Source organism: Drosophila virilis, chromosome 2, assembly GCF_030788295.1.
Source record: "Drosophila virilis strain 15010-1051.87 chromosome 2, Dvir_AGI_RSII-ME, whole genome shotgun sequence".
Taxonomy (NCBI): Eukaryota; Metazoa; Arthropoda; class Insecta; order Diptera; family Drosophilidae; genus Drosophila; species Drosophila virilis.
The window spans coordinates 30361588-30383431 of NC_091544.1; the positions used below are offsets into that span (position 1 = coordinate 30361588).

The 21844-nt window shown below is 38.0% G+C and overlaps 1 protein-coding gene across 9 annotated transcripts in view; it reads left to right on the top strand.

The window, feature by feature from the left end:
- LOC6632741 (diacylglycerol kinase eta) overlaps positions 1-21844 on the top strand; it is a 53063-nt gene that overhangs the window by 25166 nt on the left and 6053 nt on the right. For 7 of the 9 annotated variants that reach the window (XM_070207062.1, XM_015170665.3, XM_070207060.1 and 4 more), the window contains exons 3-8: positions 5036-5116; positions 16472-17323; positions 17406-17950; positions 19988-20903; positions 20966-21100; positions 21167-21610. In XM_070207062.1, coding sequence (XP_070063163.1) covers positions 5036-5116; positions 16472-17323; positions 17406-17950; positions 19988-20903; positions 20966-21100; positions 21167-21610 — 2973 coding nt within the window. The remainder of the gene's footprint in view (positions 1-5035; positions 5117-16471; positions 17324-17405; positions 17951-19987; positions 20904-20965; positions 21101-21166; positions 21611-21844) is intronic. The other 2 variants (XM_070207061.1, XM_070207064.1) reach the window with 2 other exon arrangements.

Below are 21844 nucleotides of genomic sequence, written 5' to 3' on the forward strand. Positions count from 1 at the left end.
GATTTGTCTTCCGAGCAATCCAAAAATATTTGTCTTCTTGTTTATTTTCAGAAACTCAAGCAACCCAAATTGACATTATGTGCTTATTATGTAACTCTCACTGCTTTCATAGGTCTAATGCCCAATTAGGACCCCACGAACTGCCTTTCACCACACTCAACTGCTTAATATAGAAAAGGTGCTATCAAACTGCACAGTCATTACAAATTGTGTGTGAGTGTATTTAAATTTAAGGCACATTGATTGCACTGGGAGAGAGGAGGTTACAGGAACACAGGTTGGGCAACGCCAGTAGCAAACAGTTTGCGACGCACAAATATAAATATTATGGCACATTAATAACTGGCTTGGGGGCGATGCTTAATGCGGTACATTATAATGTAATACCATTAAAATGCCAGCCATTTCTAGTGGCGCGACTTTCGACACGCCAAATGAAAGCACGCCCACACAGACGCCCACCGACTCCCTCCCCTGCTCCCGTCGCCGACACCTTCAAGAACGCCTTTGAACTTCAATCAGTTTGCGCAACTCGGTCTGACTCGTTGATACATATTTAAAACGATATTTGCTGGGGTATTTTTCCTGATTCTGCTTCCTTTTGACTGCTGACAAGGATTGTCATGCAACTTAAAATTTTCCACTCTAGATTGCTCAGTTAGTTGGGCCAACTGTAAGCGGCTTAAATGTACAAATTTTGTACCTTTTCCAAACCGCTTTCGTCGACTTTTACTCCAAGATCTTGCAAAGTTCCGCTCTCAACTTTCACTGCAAGTCCTTGCAATAAAAAATAAAACAAGATAAAAACTGCAGCATGAAAAGTGCAAAAGTCATTGAAAGAATGTTTCGTAATGTCTTTTTATTTTCTATGCAGCGACTCTGAAGAAAGATAAAAAATAAAAATAAATAAATCAAATAAAAAAGTTTTCGAGAAACAAGTTTTTGTTACGTAGTTTATCTCAGGCATGTAGCAGCAAAACTGTAAACAAATGCAAGCATGTATGTAAATCAAAAATTATAAGTAGAATAGTAGACAATTGATACCCTACATATTTAATTAAAAATCAGTTTAAAAAGTTTGCATGAATTAAACTTTTGCCTACAAAAACTTAGAGAAAGAAACTTTATGAAGTAATGAAATTTAACTGACCTTTGAATAAATCTAAGATATGGTATTTAATGCCAGGTAGACTTATTTTTTTATATGTCCTCCTGAATATATTATGCACAATTAGTTTCTTGCCTTCAACGCGGCTCTCAACTGCCGCGTCAGCAATTTTTTCTACCTCTACTTAATTCTAATAAATTGTTTGCCACTTTTTTCTCGACCTCCTACATAAAGTGATTTCGCAAAAAAGAAAAAATATTAAAACCCAAAAAATTTGAAGAAAATACGAGCCGAAAAGTAATGCAAAGAAATTGATATGAATGAGCAAAAGTTTTCTGCAAGCTGTAGCAAACACAAGTTGAGGCAGCAACAACATAATAAGTCCTGAAATGAGTATAAAGTTTATCTACTTCTTTTGCTGCTTGCGCCAGGTGGCTGACTGGACGTCGAAAAGTGCGCAAATTAATGATTACGCCTCGCAGCTTAGCCCCCAGGTGAGGTGTGTGGGCAAATCTCAGCATAATGCAATCAAAGTTTTTCACCTCCAGGGCTTACACACCCTAGGCCCAGAAAAAAAAACCAGTAATGTAGCAATTTGCTTAATGTATTTGTGATTGACCTGCGAGTAAACGACCAAAGTCGAATCCCAAGCAATTCCAAAGAAATTTCTTACATCTCAGTTCATGTCCAGTTCCCAAAGGTCAAAAGGGATCCGCCAATCCAATCCAAGAAAAGCAAATAACAAAAATGAAGAAACTTTGACTAGTTTATACGTAGCGCATATCAATGGTTGTGCCTTCAATAGTATGCTTGAGTTTGTTTTTATAGATACAAACTGGGCGAAAATGTTTAAAGGTGAGCATTAATATGGTATTATTGTAATATTGTATAAAATATATATGAAGGGCTACAGGGTATAAAATATGCTTGGTGGCATCTTCTAACTAGTTAGTAAGAACTTCGAACTAGTTAGTAAGAACTAGAACAACTTTACAAGCGGCAGGGCATACAAAATATGTTCAAATGCTTTCCGTCGATTGATAACAAGCCTTCACCCTTTCGATAAGATTACCGGGTATTAAATTGCGTTTTATTATTTATATTTATTTAGAATTAAAGATGAATGGAATATGAATGGAATATATGTAACGACTACTTTTGATACCCTATTACTTATTGCAAAAGTAGATCAACCATTTTCATATTTATAGGCTACATGTTTGTAGATTTTTTACTGAAATTGGTCTGTCAGCCTGCAACTGGAATGATTAAACAGTTCGCTTACTTTTTAATTACGCGTATTTATTTATTGATTTCCTTTCCAATTCACGCTTCAGCCGAAGCTGCTGCACACATACACACAAGAATATTTGTTATGGGCTCTCTTCATAATTTCGACGAGAGCACAAATAAAACCTGGCAACGATTTACAATAGCCATTCAAGCGGAAAATGTCTGGGCTCGAGGACTTGCCCGGGCAAACAGCTATCAAATTTTTGGCAAAATATCAGGGTAAGAATGCGCGCAGAAATTAAAGCTGCAAGCATTCAATGCCAGCAAAATGAGGTACAGACGAAAGGCAAACACAAGCAAGCTCCCTCCACTCCCGATCTCTACTGCCACCACTCTCTGAGTATTGCAAAGCGCTTAAAATCCTTGCTGATACTTAACGATTTTTCCTTCAACATCCTGACCGTTTAACGATTCACTCAGCCAACTGCTTGCTGTCTAAAGACGCTTGACTGGCACTGACGTTTTCCTGCCTCGCATTTTCCGTGCAATTTTCCGAATTGCTGGCAACAAGCTGTCCATTACACACATACACCCACCCATACACCCACACAGCTACACACTTACGTTCGCTCATATATGTATTTGTATAATTATTATAATGCTCACTCTGCTGGATTAAGCGGCTCCTTCTCCTTCTGCTTCTGAGTTTTGCCGCCAGGGTATTCATTCATCTCCGGTTTGAGTGATTGCCGAGTTTTCAATCAATTTGGTTTCATTAGGGTATCCATTTTCATTGCCATTTATAGATGCTGACCATTTGGTTTTGGTCCAGCTTATTGCAAACACACAAAAAAAAAGTTTGTCTTTATGATGGACGAAAGAATGTTTATTTGTTTCCGAGAGAGTTAAGGGTAGCTGTCAAAACACCTAACTTTGGCCAGAAAATTCAATTTATTATTTTTTATATATGTATACTTAGTATACTATTATGGAATAAAGGCTAAGCACGGGCTAAGAGCCTTAACAAATGGTATTAAAACAAGATTAAAATTTGTATACCAGTATATGTACTTTAAAGCCTTAAAGGCTTAGATCATAATCATATTTAACCAACTTGTCTCTGCTTTGGCAGAAATGCAATAAATAATCTTTGAGTCAACTTTAAAGCCAATTACTTTTAATCGATTTAGTTGGCATACCATGTTTACCCATATAACATAGATATAGACCTGACAAAATACAACACATAAAAACTAAGCACAAATTACACTTGAAAATATTCACAAATGTAAACACAGTATGTGTGCGAGTCACAAGTTCTTTGAAATTGCGTGAATTTTGCGTCTATCACGAGCTGTGAAAAGAAATACACAAGACAAATAAAAAATAAATGGAATAGAATAGAATAGAATGGAATATAATTCCAAGAAATATCATAGAATAGAAAACTTTAATTTACACAATAACTCAAAAGGCAAATACTACTCAAATATTAATCGAACTGGCAAGAATTGAATATCAACTAAGGCAAAACTTTGGTTGCAAGTTTTTCCACATTGTTGTTCAAGAGGTGAAAGCGAATTGAAAGCAAACTTTTTGAAGATAACCAATTTTGAATATCCACAACTGGACGGCTTGAGCAAGTAAGCCTTGGCATAAGTTGTTCGATTCAGTTTTCCATTGTCATACTTCTCTATTATGTGGCAAAAAGAGTTGCCTTTGGCTTTTGTTGCCACGCAAATACACATTCGTATGCCTGACGTGTGATGTATCTGCGTATATATGTGTGTGTGCGTGTTTACAAAACATTTCAATTTCCGTAAGGACTGCCAAGTATGCGTATCCTTCATACACATATACATAACAACACGACGTTCAGCTAACAAGGCCAAAGAAGAAAAAATAACAAACAATTTGCCGCTGGCTCCTCTTTTGTGTATTTCATTAAGCAACAAAGCAAGGTCCAGAAAGCAAAAGAAAACCAAAGAATATTATAGAAAAAAAAAGGAGACACGATAAAATACTGTCTTCTGCAGGCCGAAGACTAAATACCCTTCCAGGCATTTGGCTTACGCTTTTGAAGATTTGGGAAGAGAATAATTCTTGACGTTGATTGAAATATCTTGGAAAACAATGAAATACAATGAAATTAATAAGATTTTGGTCAAGATAAGTTTTTCAAAACCATTCTTTCTATATCAGCTATGTGATAAAGTGCGGATTGCCTGCAACGCGTTACACTCTTAGCGGCAATATTCTAATAACCTCAAAAAAGGGTGTAAGACGTAGGGCTTGGCAGGCTGCCAAGTAACATTTATAGGGCCATTTGTGCAGGCGTCTGTTACCAAAACAAAAAATCAAAACAAAGGAAGAGAATTTTACGCAAAACGTGGGGCAACAATGTTTAAAGCCATTCCCTTACTGTACTAAGAAAATTATATATATATAATATATATATATAATAATATATATATAAATTATATTTATATATATGTTATATACATTTAATTACCCAATACATATGTAATTAAAAATAATCCCTACCTATGTCAATAATCACATTCAAATTCCTACCGATGTTTTAGCACACACAAAATATAAATAAATGCACTCAACCAATAAAAAAGCCTTGCCCTTAATTACAAAACAGATTAAATTTTAATCCCTTCAATTTGTAATTTGTGTCATTTGCAGTGCGATGTGTTCGACGAGATTGACCTATCGGAATTGTGTTATTTCGAGTGCAGCATAAAGAACGTAAATCATAGTTTTCAGGTAAGTTAAATAAGACGGAAAATTGTTATTATCGACATACCATTTATATAAACATATAAATTAGAATTATAACTAGCAGCTTAAAGAGAAGAATAAAAGTAAAGGCTGGAGGGACTTACATTCCTTGAGAATGGGGCTTTGTATGTGAGCTAAATTATAATAAAAATTGCAATCACCAACTGATAATATTTAATACACTTTTTGTCAACCTGCCAAACAAGAGAAATAGGAATCACGACAATTTCCCAAATTTGGACTGCCGTCACAGTCACGTGAAGCAACATTCTCAACCAGCTTTGTTTGAAATGTTACTGAAATGTAACTGATTTACAAAGAGCCCGCAAGTATTTTGCTGTAATATATATCTGTAATTAAATAGGACCTACATATAGTAACTTCCATAATAATATCGCAAATGCACAAATTTTCTCCCAACAAATATATATTTCAACAATATATGGTCATAAAAACTTTAATGAGCAAACTTTTAGCTTGGCTCATTTTGTAAATAATTTATTTGCAACTGGTGCAAGCAATTAGACATTTTAATTAGGCCAACTTTTGCTAGCAAAAATGAATAGGTTCAAGAAATATATATGCTAAATAGTCATTAAATATTTCATTCGCTGCTGGGGTGTACATAATGTTATGAAGTGTCAAAAGATGAAAGGCTAGAGTAAATAAAGCAACTGAATAGACACAGGCACACAGCTTGTATACACACACACTTTGTTTAGTCTATAGACTGTCTCTAGAGCTGTCTGCCTTGTCAAACATAAAATAACCGAACTCATTTCCTGTTTGCCATTGTCTGGCCTCATGCAAATATTATGTGTGGCAGTGAAAACAACCCCTGGCTCGGCCATATTCCTTTATGCTCAATTACAGACGCAGCAGCTGAAAAGGAGCCTTTATTTCTACAGAAATGCCCATCGATATTAGTTGGCAGAAACAAAAGGACGCAATCTAAGCAAAATGTTTACATTTGACGCGATCTGCATGCCAAATTAGCATAAGTAGCCGAATTCCCCACATATACACAAATACTTGTATACCAGAAAAAACGACCAGATAATATATATAGGACCTATGCCCAAGCAGCATGTCGAGCCTAAATATTTAAATTTATATTACTTTATACACGAATGCGCAGCTTTTGATGCGAAAAATTGGCGCATTTATTTGCGAGTTTTTTTGGGAAATGGAATTTACATATATACAATATATACATTTATATATATATATATGTACAATATATATATTTATATATGTACATATGTACATATATATATTTATGTGTATTTTTCTCAGGCTACTGACTTTTTATACCCTTTAAAAATTAATGTTTTGCAGTGACAAGCCTTGAAGTTTCTGTAGCTGTTATATATAGATGAAGTTTATTTCTGCTTCGCTTTCACTTGTTTAATTTAAATACACTTGCATTATTGCAATATTATTAAAGAAAAATAATAATAATATTTGATCCATATTTAAGTGTAATATATTTTTTGATCCATTGCTAAAACTTTTATTTAATTTAATGAATTATAAAAAAGTTAGAAGTTATTCCAAAGATCAGTTGCTCTATTTAAAGAGTATAATTTTCTAGTCGAGTACACTCGCTGACAGCTTTTCCCCTTGCTGCCGTTCTTATTGCGTGCATGTGCGTCTTAATAAATGTACATAAGCATAAGCACATACCTACTTATATATTTTCAATATTAATTATAAATTTTCTATCCCGCACTCAGAATATAGCCGCAAGCCATTGCGCGCGCTTCGCGATTTGGCTGCCGAAAAGGCATTAGCTAAGACGACTTCGCAGCCGTTTTTTATTGTTTTTTATAGGCTGAATAGCAAAGCAGCTTTTCTGGTAGCGAGTCCCCCGCTCTAGGCAAAAATATAATAAGAAAGGTGTGATATGTAATGTAAGCGTGTTGCGGCGAGAGTTAAAGGATTTCTTAAATATTCTCAAAAGCGTGAAGTTAAGTGCTTCAAATGTAATAAAAATTCTATGTTGAAAAAAATAATAAGAGTGGAGTGGGCTGTATTATATGAGGATATATATATATAGTGTAGCTCGTAGCTCTTACGGTTAGGGCTGTGCATTGCACCAATCAGACAGTCAATCAGGACAAACATTTTTATACCCTGAACCCATCAAAAATGGGTATAAGGGTATATTGTATTTGTGCAAAATCCAAATGTATGTAACAGGCAGACGGAAGCATCTCCGACCCCATAATGTGTATATATTCTTGATCAACACCAATAGCCGAGTCGATCTAGCCATGTCCGTCTGTCTGTCCGTTCGTCCGTCCGTCCGTCCGTCCGTATGAACGCAAGAATCTCAGAACCTATAAGAGCTATAGGCTTGATTTAGGTGTAGGTGCTCCTAGTGCCCGCGCAGATCGAGTTTATTTCCAATAATCGACAACTTACTTCGTTTCCAAGCAATCGATAAAAATCGATGTCGGTCTCCTGTTTTTTGGGCAATTTTGTTAAATAATAAGAGCTAGAGTCACCAAACTTGACATATAGCTTCTAAACTAGAATATATATATGCATTTGATGTTAAAAGAAGAGGGCTTCCCCTAGTCGGGAGCTCCCGACTAGAACCTCTTACTTGTTATATAAAGAGATATCATGAAAATAATCAATCATATATCTTATCCGATATATCACACAATATAAAATGTACATAATAACGATTTTTCAAAAATATATAACAAAGCCGATATAACCGCATGACATTTGTACAGACCACATATTCAATACTATATATATCTATGCCCTTCATATGTCAACGGAAATGGAGTATCCAAATATATTTCGTCAGCAAAAAATATATTTAATGCAAACAACAAACAACGTTTTTGATGGCATCAATTTGTCAGACAAACCCATTTACACGTATAAAAACATAAAAAACTATTAAACGCAAAGTGCACCACATAAAAAGGAATACAAAAAACCTGATCGATGGTTAAATCAATTTTCGCCATGGTCTTTCATTACGCGTGTAGAAACACTGAAATTGCGGAAATGTGTTCAAAAGCGCGTTTCAACTGAAGTTGCGTATTTGAGGCAAGTAGGGAGGAAACTTGCTTACAGCTTCAAACTGTGGCACGCACCACAAACCTCGAGGCACACACACACACATATAGATACCTTGATGCACGTTAAGCGGCTTGTGTTGTGTTCATGTGAGAATGCGTGTGTGTGGGTCTGTGGTGTGCTTGGTAAGTGCTCTGACTTGTAGTCTCTGGTTGTCAGCCATTTATATATCGAACACTCGAAATAATGCGACTTAAGACCCCAGAAAGTGTTGCTAACAGCTTGCATTTGCTGAATGCAATTGCTTTGAGTGTCCACATTTATTTGAGCATGTGTGTTGCATGTCTGGAATGCCTCGAACAAAAAGAAGTAAACAAATATATGAAAGTTTTTCCAAACTTCGGATATTTGCTTTTTCTGTATACCTGAGTCAAATGAAATGACAAGGAAAGAAATATATAATTTCTACAGTAGCAGATGATTTTTAAATTTAGATATCAACAACATACATATATATATCTGTAAATTAAAAATAAATGTTCTCCTCTACAATTTAATTTACATTTACATTTCAAAAACGTAATAACATGAAACTTCCTAGCAAATATAAACAATTGCAATCGCAAATTTAAGTTGACTATATTGCATAAAGTTGATAGTCCTTATAAAATAGCCAATAAATTAATATATTCACTCAGTGGAACCACAATATGAACAATGTTTGCTGTATCTGAGGTAAATCTAAAATCACTAATAATAATTGTTTGGTTTGACATTTAAGCCAACTATAGATTTGGTTATCGAAAACATGATTTTTATGAAAATGCCATCCAATCAGCACAAGCACTTAGCAATTAAATAATTGAAAACGACCGACGTTGACATTTGACATTTGACACCGCAAGACGTGGGGGTTGGGGCATCTGAAGTCAATTAGAAAATGTTGCAGAAAGTTTTCGAACAGTTTGTATTTAAGTGATTTCGATTCTTGCAATCCTCTGACCCAACCTTGAGGCTTTTTTGGTCTGAAGATTGGCATATATTTGTGCTGTCTTGGAAAATGGTAGCTGTTGCTTCTTCCTCCTGTTTTTGTTATTTTCTTATGTTGTGTTTATTTCAAGTTTTTTGGCATGTGCTGATGTTGCCGCTCAATTACAAGTTTAACAAATATTGCGCATTACGCATACGCCATATTGTGGGCCATCGCAATTAACAGGCGTCGCTGTTATTGTATTGTTACTCATCCTGCTGCCAGAGTCCTAAATAATTGATGTAGCGCCCTTAAGCAGGCACACATACATACACTCGCTCAATTGCAAATTCAAAGGCGATCAATCAACTTGATTGACTCTAACAAATTCACGTACTTTGCAGCGGAACATGTATGTGTTTGTACTTGAAAATTGCGCGTTAAGTGCTGCATATAAATTATACCTAAAAGTTGTATGCTGACTCTTCATCTTCAACTTGCCACTGACTGACAGCCATGTGCAAATAGTTCAAACCTCAATTACTCAATAATTCTTATCTAGTGCAAACATAATTTGTATAATTAATAAAATATTTCGGAATTCACAGAAATTACATTTGGCACGTAATCAAGATTATGTCATGGCATAATGTAACTGACAGCCCGTAATTATAATGCCCTTCAAATAAATTAAATGAGCTCAGTAAACAATAAACGAAACGCATGCAATGGCAGCCAACGGAAACTCAGTTTTGCCATTTTCCAAAAGCTGAGCACAATTTCGGGGCTTTTGCAATTTCAACACAATGAGAGATTTGAGGGCTTGATAAAATGATAGCAGGGAGGGGCATAAGGGCTGACAAAAAGGTTTGGAATTTAATCATGAGTTTAACTTTTCAGATTTGCTAAATGCTTTTAGACCGTAATTAATTTATTTAAACACAAGTATGTTCAAGAAAATAAACAATTTTAATAAATGAACACAATTTCGCATAGATAAAGGCAGAGGGATACGAATCTGTTGATGCTGATCTGGAATATACGTAACACGTTTAGAAACAACATTATAATTCGCAAGATCATATAATATTCGCTTAACATACAAAAATTTGCTTCGAAAATTCTTGTGCTCGACAATTTGTGTTTCATTATTTTATTTATTTTTATTTTTCCTTTTTATTTGCCACTCAAATCTCTTTTGCTAACATAAATGCGTACGTATATTATTTCAATTTATTATGTCATAAATTTCTTTTTCGATGTGCCAAAGTTCAAGCACCTCCGAACTCCACACACTCAAAAATATATGAGTTCTCACATGCTGATTTCTAAAAAAAAATGTTGAACACAAAGCGCAGGAATTGTTAGTTCCTTAAACGTTTGGTTTGGGGTAATTGTCCTGCGGTGCTGACAGAAGCTGGCATATATGAAATTTGAAACAATAATATCAAACGGGCGCAGACTTTCCCTTTTCGTTTTACTTTATGGGATTAGCCGGGTCCCAGGTAATACACACAGTTACACACTACACACACATGCACAACCATGTCCTTGAACTTTGAAATTTGACGGAGAGTCATAAAAAACAATGTTGTCATGCACTCAAGAAAGTGGTGGAATCTGCTGCGCAAGGACTTACATGATGTTTTTATTCGCCCGCTGATTAAATTTGGTCTGGTTTTTGTTATTTGCTTGAAGTTAAGCTTTTTAAATTCGTTTATTTTCCATTTAATATCTTAAGCTGGCATGCAAATTAAGCTTGGAGGCTGAAAAACTTATAAATATTTATGTGTGTAACACATACGGCTCGTGGTACAATTTGGCTTACTTGACAGCCTCTTTAGTTGCGCCATAAAAATTCGTATATATATGTACATACATATGTAAACATGTTTGTATATGTGTATCTGTGTATCTGGTGTGGACGTTAACTTCATACACAGTTGGCGAAATAGCCAACAGCCATTAAAATTTCAAAAGTAATTTCAACATTGTGCTGGGCGGCTCAGCGTGATAATGAAAATATGTATATATATATATATATATGTATATATTATGTATTTATGTATATATATATATATATATATACATAAAACGTGTACTTGCACTTGTGGATACATCGAATACGAAGAAATGCTCAAAAATGGTCTGATGCGGGAAAAAGTATACCAAAATGATTTCGCTTGTCTGGCTTATCCCTACCTACTTGGCAGTCACCTGTTGGCCACACAGTTTGTATGAGGACAACGCGGCGTATGCGTAATGTAGTTGTTGCTTCTGCTGCTGCTGCGACTTTTCTGTCTCATGAATATTCGAGGCAAAATGATGCGAGGCAACCAAAATCGCAGTCCTCTTGTCGCAATCCTGACGTCCTCTTGTCTTTAGCGTAATGAATTCTGGCGGCGAACTGGGGCAACCCCTGCTCCGGATCCGGCTCCGGCTGAGCCTTGTGTTTGTTTACTTTTTTGATTGGAGTGCACTGTGAGCGAACGTACTGTGGCTTGTGCTTGTGGCCGGAAGCCAAATACAGTTATCCTGCAACGGAAAGAAATATATTTAGCAATCATTTACCCGATTTAAATATCATAAAGCCTGAGTCGCGTAGCCAGTCAAATTTTTGTAAGTATTTAAATACTTGAAGATTCAATTAAAAAGCTCTTCGTTTATCTTATAAAAATAAGTCACGACGTAGAATCCAGTTCTATATGCTTCACAATTTAAGTACTTTGTGCGCAATGTCTGCTTAATGCATTCCAAATCCTTATGAACATTAACGACTAAACTCACTTAAATGAAAAATGTCCGTATCTTTAGGGAGATAATAATTAATTCATGAAGTACATGTACATGTAATTGTTTTTTTCTTTTGTTTATGTCAAATTTAAATTTTATGATTAATTTATATTTTTTGCAGATTCTGATTAATTACTTTTAGCAAAATACTGAATAAAATAAGTTAGTGTAAACTGTTCTTCCTTATAACATATTTTTTCTTATGTCGAAATAAATAAAATAATTTTTATATCTACTACAAAAAAGTTTTCAATAATAGAAATATATAATATAATAATAATAATATATATACATAAAGTGAAGCTATATAAAATAGAGTCTAGAAAGTGTACAAAGTATTTTTACGATTTTGCTGCCATAAAAATTATGACATTTTGACGGCCGTGGCGCCGTTTCCCCGGGCTTTAAGTGCAAATACCGTTACCGTTACCTGTTTACGTCACCTTTGATCCGTTGTTTGTAAACTCACAACTCTCCTCTTATGTGGCTTTCGTGTAAGAGGAAACGTGCTATTGAAAGCATGTGGTATCGAACACAAAATGGATATTCATGTGCAGTCCATGAAATCCATGAAATCCGAGAGAACAAAGCACAAAATGCAGTGCTGCCAACTACGTATTCATAAATAAGCCCAAGCCACGGAAGAATCGGCCTGCATTTTGTGCAACCTGCCTCTAACAGCCCACCTAGCTTCGCTAATTAAAACTTGCTCTTATTAAGGTACACGGCATTCCTGAGATTCGAGAGAGTACTAATTACTTAGCAGAACATAGATTGCATTTTTATAAGCATTAGCAAAGTTTTGATATTCTAAAGCTTGCTTAAAGTCGAATTGAATTTCATGTTAAATAGTTTGTTAATTATGGATTTCTGCCGTAGGTAATTTGGAAATTCTTTGTATTTATATTCAACTCATTCGAGTAAATAATAAATATAAGTAAACATATAATGTATGTCCACTACTCCAAAATTAAGGGACGCTATTTTTTTTTAATATTTTTAATTTTAAAATATTCTTACGAAAATAAAATGATTTTTTAAAACACAAATTAATACTCATTTTCACAACGGGGACTTCCTAGAGTGTTAACTTCCATAGCTTTGGCAAAACCTCAACCGATTTTCGAACGTTAAAAGTTCCGAACTTTAAATTCCACCGAATTGTGACAACCAAATAAGTATTAAAAGCCCTTCGATTCTGAGTGACAGCGCAAAGTTGAAATGAAACGAAAATGATCAGGAAATGAAACGAAATGCAACTGTCGAGATACGAGAATGGCAAACAATTTCAAGGTAACCGAATCCGCACTTCAGCCCTGAAAACTGTTGTCCACCGCCCAAAGGCAAACATTTGCCGCCCATTCATTTTCAAGCTGGGCGTGGCTGTCCGGTATGTTGCTCGTTTGCAGGCAGGTGGCCAGGCAAACAGACGGGCAGTGCATGAGTGAGTGACAAGTAAACCGCACGCGCCAGCCAAGCTTAAAAGCATATACATGTTGCAAGTGCCACAGCCAGGTGGCAGGGCAGAAGGTACATGCAACTATGCACTAATTGAATACCAAAAGGCCATGGGCAGAGCCAGAGTCAGACCGCAAAAGTTCGCAGCTGGGGAGCAGAATAAGCTGATGAAAATACATATGTATGTGTTGATGCGTTCAAATTGCGGCATTGGTCGCTTTAACTGTAACATTTTGCAAAATAGTCGGCGGCTATGCAAATCTGCTTTTCATTCCAAATGCCTGAAGCTATTTGCCAATTTCGGTCCAATTAAAATGTAATTAGCCCAGAGGTTGATTTGCGGTTGGGTCCCCAAAACAACTCAAGCTCTTAACTACCATTCTATGATTGTTAGCAAATGCCAACCCTGACTTTGAAACTTGCATATAATACTAGAGATGGGCGCGTGTCGAAATACGAAAAATTAATGATGATAAGGCGTGAGAGCTTATTGCCTCTGTCTACTGGCACATTTTCAAATTGTACATAAAAAATACTTCTTCATTAAATAAGCAGCTGATTGAGTTGCTTTCATTTACATAAGCGTCGCAGAGTTATTCTTCTATTACTCAAAAATTGCGTTCTTGAAGCAAAGGCTCCATTTAATGTGCTCTTTTCGACATTTCGGCATGTTTTATTTGTAATTCATTTTGCAAAAAATGTTTTCAGAAATGTATAAAAAATTTGTTCAGTTAACAGAGGCTTTTTCGGTTGAGCCGTGATAGATAGTGTTATCAGTCAAGTCGTGACTCTTTAAGTAAATTCTTACTGTTCAGACGATCCAAGTAGTGTTACCTTACTGTTATGTCCTGCTAAGGCGTGTTAACTAAGCGTTAGGTTGTGATATGAGTATGCAATTCGTGACTTTTGCCGTAACTGCCAACTGTTAAGACTTGCTAAGTCACTTTCTGTCGCATTAAGCGAGTTTAACTCTATCAATCCGTAAATCTTATGAAGTCTGTAAATCCTCGTGAGCACTTATTATTAAGTCGGCTCGCGATATCTAATTCTTTTGTTATATTAAGGCGACATAATTACAATAGTAAATAGCTACAAATGAAACACATCCAGTTAAGTACCCTTCAAGACATTTCATAATTGTTGACGGGTAACAGATTTTAAATAAAATGGTTCCTTTATCCCAAACAAACAAAATTTTAAGGCGTGAAATTCGTTTTAGCTCATTGTCGAGCTAGAACACGTTAACTTAAAATTTCGTCATGTCAGCTCCTGATTACTTGTTGTTAGATTTTACTATGATTAGTATGATTAATATGATTAACTCGTGCCAGATATGAAACAGTGTAGCACATATTACTGTGTTAATAGCAATAGCTTTTGCTAACGAATTCGTCGGATCATCTCTGATTATCAAGTTTGCATTGACCAGCAACTGAGTAGCTTGCAGCAGTGTGCTTCGAGCTCAATGAGCTTATGAGTTAAATTGTAATGCTTGAATTCACATGCAGACAGGCTTCGGATCAGCCCAAACCATGTACATTTTGTGGCTAACTTTTGTCATCACAGTGGTCTCAGGACATTGGGCTAGCATCGGCTTATTTTAGTTTTGCTTTTAGCTCAAACGAGAGGCGGACTCTGTTCGGCCCGTACAAGTAGATTATAATGTTGATGTGGCCTTAACCTCTGGTCCCTGTCCGGTTATCCTTGGCATCTGGTGTTGCGTTCAGTCATTGTGTCAGCTCTGACATTGCCATGTATGGCATGTCAACTGCCGTTAAATGGGTCAGCTGTACTCACATACTGAACTGCAGGTTTTTTATGGCGTGGTATATACATGTTATAAATGGGTGATTTTTATTGTTATGCAAGAATATGTCAATTTATTTGCAAGCCTTCGACAGCCGCAACTTATATAACATTTGTTGATTTCTATAAAGGGTTTTCTATTCAATTTCTTAAACATTTTCCACGCAGTTGTCTAAACCTTGTTTCTCGCGTTATTAATAAGGAAATAGAAAAATAGGAATACATTATTTGCAGGCAGACAGGACATTATCCACAGGAACGCATAACTCATGGTTTACCCAAGGTCTGCGGCTAAACGCAATGTTAACCAAAAAATTTAACAAAAAAGAAAATGAAAAAAGAAAGGGAGAATTAATAATCATAAAAATAGAAGAGAAAACTTTCTGACATCAATTACCCGAATGAACTTGACCACAAAGTTCACAACAAATATTACTGCTCGGCTGGGATGCTGGCTGAAGGACATGTGTGCCATAAATTAGGCAATATGACAAGCAAATCATAATCAGGCAGCCGACGTGCTTTAGTTAGAATTAACATTACCTTTACCAGAGCGGGTCGTCCATTAATTATGACTGTACTGCGCAGCTGGGCCATACGGGTCCTGCCCAAGTATTGAAATACGCCCTTCAACCCCCACCCCAACAGAGCACTTTGTTCTCGTTAGGGGCTTGGCGCATTGTTTTGCACATTCCATTTTAGAGGTGTGGCGGGCGCGCCTGTCTGCATATTAACATAAATATGAGAGTTATTTGCATGTTAATGAGGCCATAAGAACTAATAGACCCATCTTTGATTACACAACTAATAAGCACGTAGTCCCTGCATTTGGCACAAGGTCGGACGGTGGTACTTAACATTTGCAATCATTTCTCTAGAATTCATTTTTATGAACAATATTTGAAATTGCAAGCTAAGCCAGAAACAACCAACAACTGTGTTCATTTGTTTAGTTTGTATTGCAAGCTAGTTTTGAATCTAGCTAGTTCGTCAAAGAAATTCCAATTTATGTTAGCCAGAGCCAAAACTTGACTTTGAGTTTGGAAAACAAAGTTTATGAATGGAACCTACAGGCTAGAAATCGATTGGGCTTACAGCTTTACATGGTTAACATTTCAAATTTGATTAACGCGTAAATAGTAAATCTTAAGAAAAGATAATCCAATTAATAAATCACTTTAGATAATCGCAACTCTTTTGTATGGCCAGTTCTTATACATTGACGACATTTTTTATTTTTTAAATTTCTTTTTATCAATCCACTCTTTCAGATAATAACACCCACTCGCTCTCTGGTGCTGTGCGCCGACTCTAGACGCGACATGGAGGATTGGCTGGGCTCCCTAAAGACGGCAACGGCGCCGCAACGTCCGCGCGGCGATAGCTTTCTGATCGATCAGCATGATATACTCTCCAATCACCATCACTGGTATGCGACATCACATGCGCGACCCACCTACTGCAATGTGTGCCGGGATGCGCTCTCCGGTGTCACCTCGCACGGACTAAGCTGCGAGGTGTGCAAATGCAAGGTGCACAAACGCTGTGCGGCGAAAGCGATAGCCAACTGCAAGTGGACAACGTTGGCCACGGTCGGCAAGGATATCATTGAGCAGCCAGATGGCAGCATCATAATGCCGCATCAATGGATGGAGGGCAATCTGCCCGTGTCGGCGATATGTGCGGTGTGCAAGAAGACCTGCGGTTCGGTGTTGCGGCTGCAGGATTGGCGTTGTCTCTGGTGTAGGGATACGGTGCATGTGGCATGCCGGCCACAAATGGCCATTGCCTGTCCTATTGGACCCGCCAAGTTGTCCGTGGTGCCGCCGACCAGCGTTCATTCGATTAGCACCGACGACGCATGGGATGTGGTCAGTCCGAAGGGCAACTTTTCGCCTCTGCTCGTCTTTGTCAACTCCAAGTCCGGCGATAATCAAGGCGTAAAGTTTCTGCGACGATTCAAGCAGCTGCTTAATCCAGCGCAGGTCTTTGACCTCATCTCAACGGGTCCGAGTTTGGGTCTGCGGCTTTTTCGGCACTTTGAAATGTTTCGCATACTTGTCTGCTCCGGCGATGGCTCCGTCGGCTGGGTGCTCAGCGAAATAGATCGATTTAATATGCACGTAAGTCATATCCCCCTAATCTTTGGTTCTTTTTCACGCTCATGAATTTTTCCCTTGGAAAACTGGGGACATTATGGAACAGAAACAATGCCAAGTGGCTGTCATGCCCCTGGGCACCGGCAACGATCTGGCCCGGGTCTTGGGCTGGGGCTCCAGCTGCGATGATGACACACACTTGCCGCAAATACTGGAGCGCTATGAATCGGCTAGCACTAAAATGCTGGATCGCTGGAGCATTATGGTCTTTGAAAAGGCCATCAGTGTGCCCAAATTACCGAAAATGTCCATTACCACGGAACAGGAGGCGCTGCTCACGAGCATGGTCACTTCGGCCAATCATCATCTGCGCTTCATAGTCGATACGAACGATACACAAACGTTAATCTCCTCGACGCGCTCCTTGTGCGATACCGTTGACGAGCTGGTTTCACGCATCTGTGCGCATCACAAGGACGACGAGCAGTTGACCGTCAAATGTGACATCCTAAGGCAGAAGCTGGCCATGCTACTGGACGCTTTGCAGGAGGAGGAGATGGGAGCGCACAGTGGCGACGATTTGGTAGCCACAATACGAAGCCTAATATCGCGGGGTGTGTCCTCAACGATGTCAGCGCGACCATCCTTCCTGTAAGTAAAGGAAATAAATAAATTTTAAAAAAATTAAATCTGAAATCAATGTTTAAATCTTGTAGTTCCACTAAGGAACTGAAATAGAAATCGTATTGAGTTTAAGTGCGAAAATCAAATTTTATATAGTGCAAATGGATATATTCAATTAGTGATCAGTTTTCACCCTTTTAAATATGCTGAATTTATTTGAAATGCTTATCGAAGCGTACCAAAATATACTCGTTGATGTTTTCCAACTAAAAACATAGGACATTTGCCATTATTTCGGATTTTCCGAATTCATTAATTTCGAAAACAAAAGTTACCTTGTTTTCCTCAGAAAAGATAGTTACCCTTGCAAAGAGTATTATAATTTTGTCGTGAAATGTGTAACGCATAGAAGGAGTCATCTCTGACCCCATTAACTATATATATTCTTGATCAGTATCATGAGCCGAGTCGATATAGCCATGTCCGTCTGTCTGTTTTAATGAGAACTAGTCTCACAATTTTAAAGCTGTTTTAATTAAACTTTGCAGAAGTCCCTCGTTCCGTTACACGCAGTACATATGTCGCAACTAGCTGGATCGGACCACTATAGCTGCAATAGGACCGATCGGTCGAAAAGTAGGTTCTTGTATAAAAGTTTTTTTTTGTTTTTCAAGACCGAACTCAGCATTTATTAGTTTTATTATGCTCCAATCAACATCATATAGCTGCAAAAGGAACGATCTGTCGAAAATTAAGTTGTTGTATGGAAAAGTTTTTGGTCTTTCAAGATATTTTGATTAAACACGGCATTTAGAAATTTCACTATGCTCCCTTCATTTTTGCTTTACATCCAACTACTATATTATATAGCTTCCATGGAAACAATCGGTCGAAAAGTAGGTTCTAATATTAAAAACTTTTTCGGCATTAATTATTTTACCTGAGCTTCTTATATATGGGCAAAACACTATAACTATTATGAAAAGGCTGAGTCTGCAAGGGTATTAAATCTGCGGCATGCCGAAGATAGTCCTTCTTTCTCGTTTCTGTATCGCAACACTAATTTGTGAGAAATATTTGCAATTAATTTATGATTTTTGTGTTATTTTTTTTTTTCTCTAGCAAAACTGTGGCACCATTTTTTACAATTTAATAATGCAAGCACTTTCTTAAAAGTTGGGTTTTAAAAAATTTGCAAAGTTTTTTTTTTGGACTTATTTATAAATACATCAAAAGTATTCCCAATGATTATACATAAATTTAGAACTATCTTTGTGTTGCAGCAACAATTCAAGGAGCAATTAAATTTCACTGCCCACAAGTATGCAGTAAAATATATGAATTGTGAATCATAGCATCAGTGACAAGTATGCAATAAAATGCTGCATAATAATGCTGAGCTGCAATGTATGCAATGCTATTTGCCTTGTCCTGCCTGAAATCAAATCCATTTAAACATTTTTATACCCTGAACCCTTTAAAAATGGGTATAAGGGTATATTGTATATGTGCAAAATCCAAATGTATGTAACAGGCAGAAGAAAGCATCCATAAAGTATATATATTCTTGATCAGCATCAATAGCCGAGTCGATCTAGCCATGTTTGTCTGTCTGTCTGTCCGTTTGTCCGTCCGTCCGTCTGTCCATCTGTCCGTATGTATGAACGCAAGGATTTCAGAACCTATAAGAGCTAGAGAAATTTTAGATGTATGTGCTCCTAGTGCCTGCGCAGATCGAGTTTGTTTCCGATAATCGATAACATACTCCGTTTCCAAGCAATCGATAAGAATCGATATCAATATGCTGTTTTTTGGGCAATTTTGGTAAATAATAAGAGATAGAGTCACCAAACTTGACATATAGCTTCTAAACTAGAATATATATATGCATTTGATGTTGGAATAAGAAGGTTTAGGGTATCCCCTAGTCGGGAGCTCGCGACTAGAACCTGTTACTTGCTCTGACCTGCATCAATCAATCATCCTAATTTTTTTGGAATCAAGTACAGTTTTTGGAGTATAAAATCTATTAAATACCAATTTTCACATACATTCCGTTTGTAGCAGTCCGAACATCTCTATTGAAAAAACCGAAAAGGATAATATAAATACAAACGAGCGTCGCAATAGTCGATCACTGCGCTCCAGCGAAAAGGAGGCCCTTCAGAGCAGGGCCAATAGTGTAAAGCGGGCCATTTACAATGTGGTGGAGCACTCGGAGCCAGGTCGACCAAAGCGCTATCAGCGCAAGCTTTCGATAACACCATTTGAGGCGCTCAAAATACCCATAAACAATTCTGGCGAGTCGACGCCCTGCAGCTCACCGCTGCCAATAATACCACCTATTAATATAATATCGCCCACAATGGAAACATCGCGTCTGACCTGCATATCACCGCTGCCAGACACGCGACGCGATTCGGTGGATGAAACTTTCTTTAACAGCATTAATTTGCCAGCGCCGCGTCAATTTGCGGATAGCCGTCGCAGCTCAGGCGTTCCGGAAGTCATACAGGAGCTGGAGGAGGGCGCTAATGGAGAGAAAGTCTATCACATTAGCCGCCTCTCGCTAAGCGGTGGCGCCAATATTGACGATGCTGGCAATCGCCTATCGCCGGGCAGTGATGCCGGCGACAATACGCCCACCGAGCGCAAGGTGGACTTTCTGCGTGTGCCCATCATGACGAGCGAACCGATTGTGGATCCACTCTCCGACTATCGTCCCATTGAGGTATTTGAGCGCACCTACTACATGACGCGCGAACTGGACAAGGATAAGGAGCGCAATGCAAGCATTCAAAAGGATTGCGAGAAGGAAGATGTCGACACCAACGAGAAATGCGAGCCACTGCAGCCACAACCCGCTCTGGTACACACTTGTAACCTGCAGGTACCCGGCGTTGTCGTAACCCCTCACTCCCAAAATGTTTACACTAGCGCAAGCCTAACTATCATTGATACCGATGCCCAAGCGAACACTGTATGGCATTGTCTACCCATCAAGTGAACGAATCTAACTTAGGTCTTCTTTTGCTCACACAGGAACAGTCTTCCTCGGAGGATCTGGGCGGTGAGGCAAGCGATGTGTTGTCCGCCATTAGCAATGAAGAATGCAGCGTGGCTTCTGAAATATTCGACAAGCCCGAGCCGGGTCATAGTCTAGGGGATATACTACAGGTAAATGGATATGTGGATATAGCGGAATGCAACCAGAATTTATTTATTTTCTTTTTACCTAACTAGAACCTGGATGCCAGTAACTTTACACACATTGATTCGCCGGAAACGAGCGACGAGACGGAGGCCATGCACGGCGAGAGTCTGATGGATGACATTAGCTCTGTGCTCGGCCATGATATAACCAATGCGCTGCAGGATAACACCATCACGGATGACACCACCACCCTCTGCTCCGAGCATGCCGGGCCAAGCAAGCCCCCGCGCAAGAAATCCATGAGCGCGTTGACCCAAAGCAAGACGCATCCGCGTCGTCGTAACTCCTCGCCCCCACGCAGGGCGCAACTGGCCCGCATGGACAGCGATGACAATCCCCAACAATTTGGCTTTGAGAATATTGTGTTTGAGATCGATAATCGCTGCGATGATCAAAAAATACGGGAACCGCCGCGCTACTGCAGCCTGGCGCAGTTCGTGGAAGGTAACGATATAGCGCGTCAGAGCTTTAAGGTATGTGCAAAATGCCGCCCCGGCGCAAAGTAGGTAATTTATTTGTATACATATATATTTATATATAGAGCTATAGCTATGTTACGTTAATCGGAAGTGCTCAGACTTGGCCACTTATGGTAAAAATCTTTGTTGCTCTCCGTTTGCTTCTTTCTTCAAACTTTTCTTTTTGTGTATTCTTAATAAACCGAATACGTTAACTTGCTTGCCTACATCCAAAACTAATAAACCAAA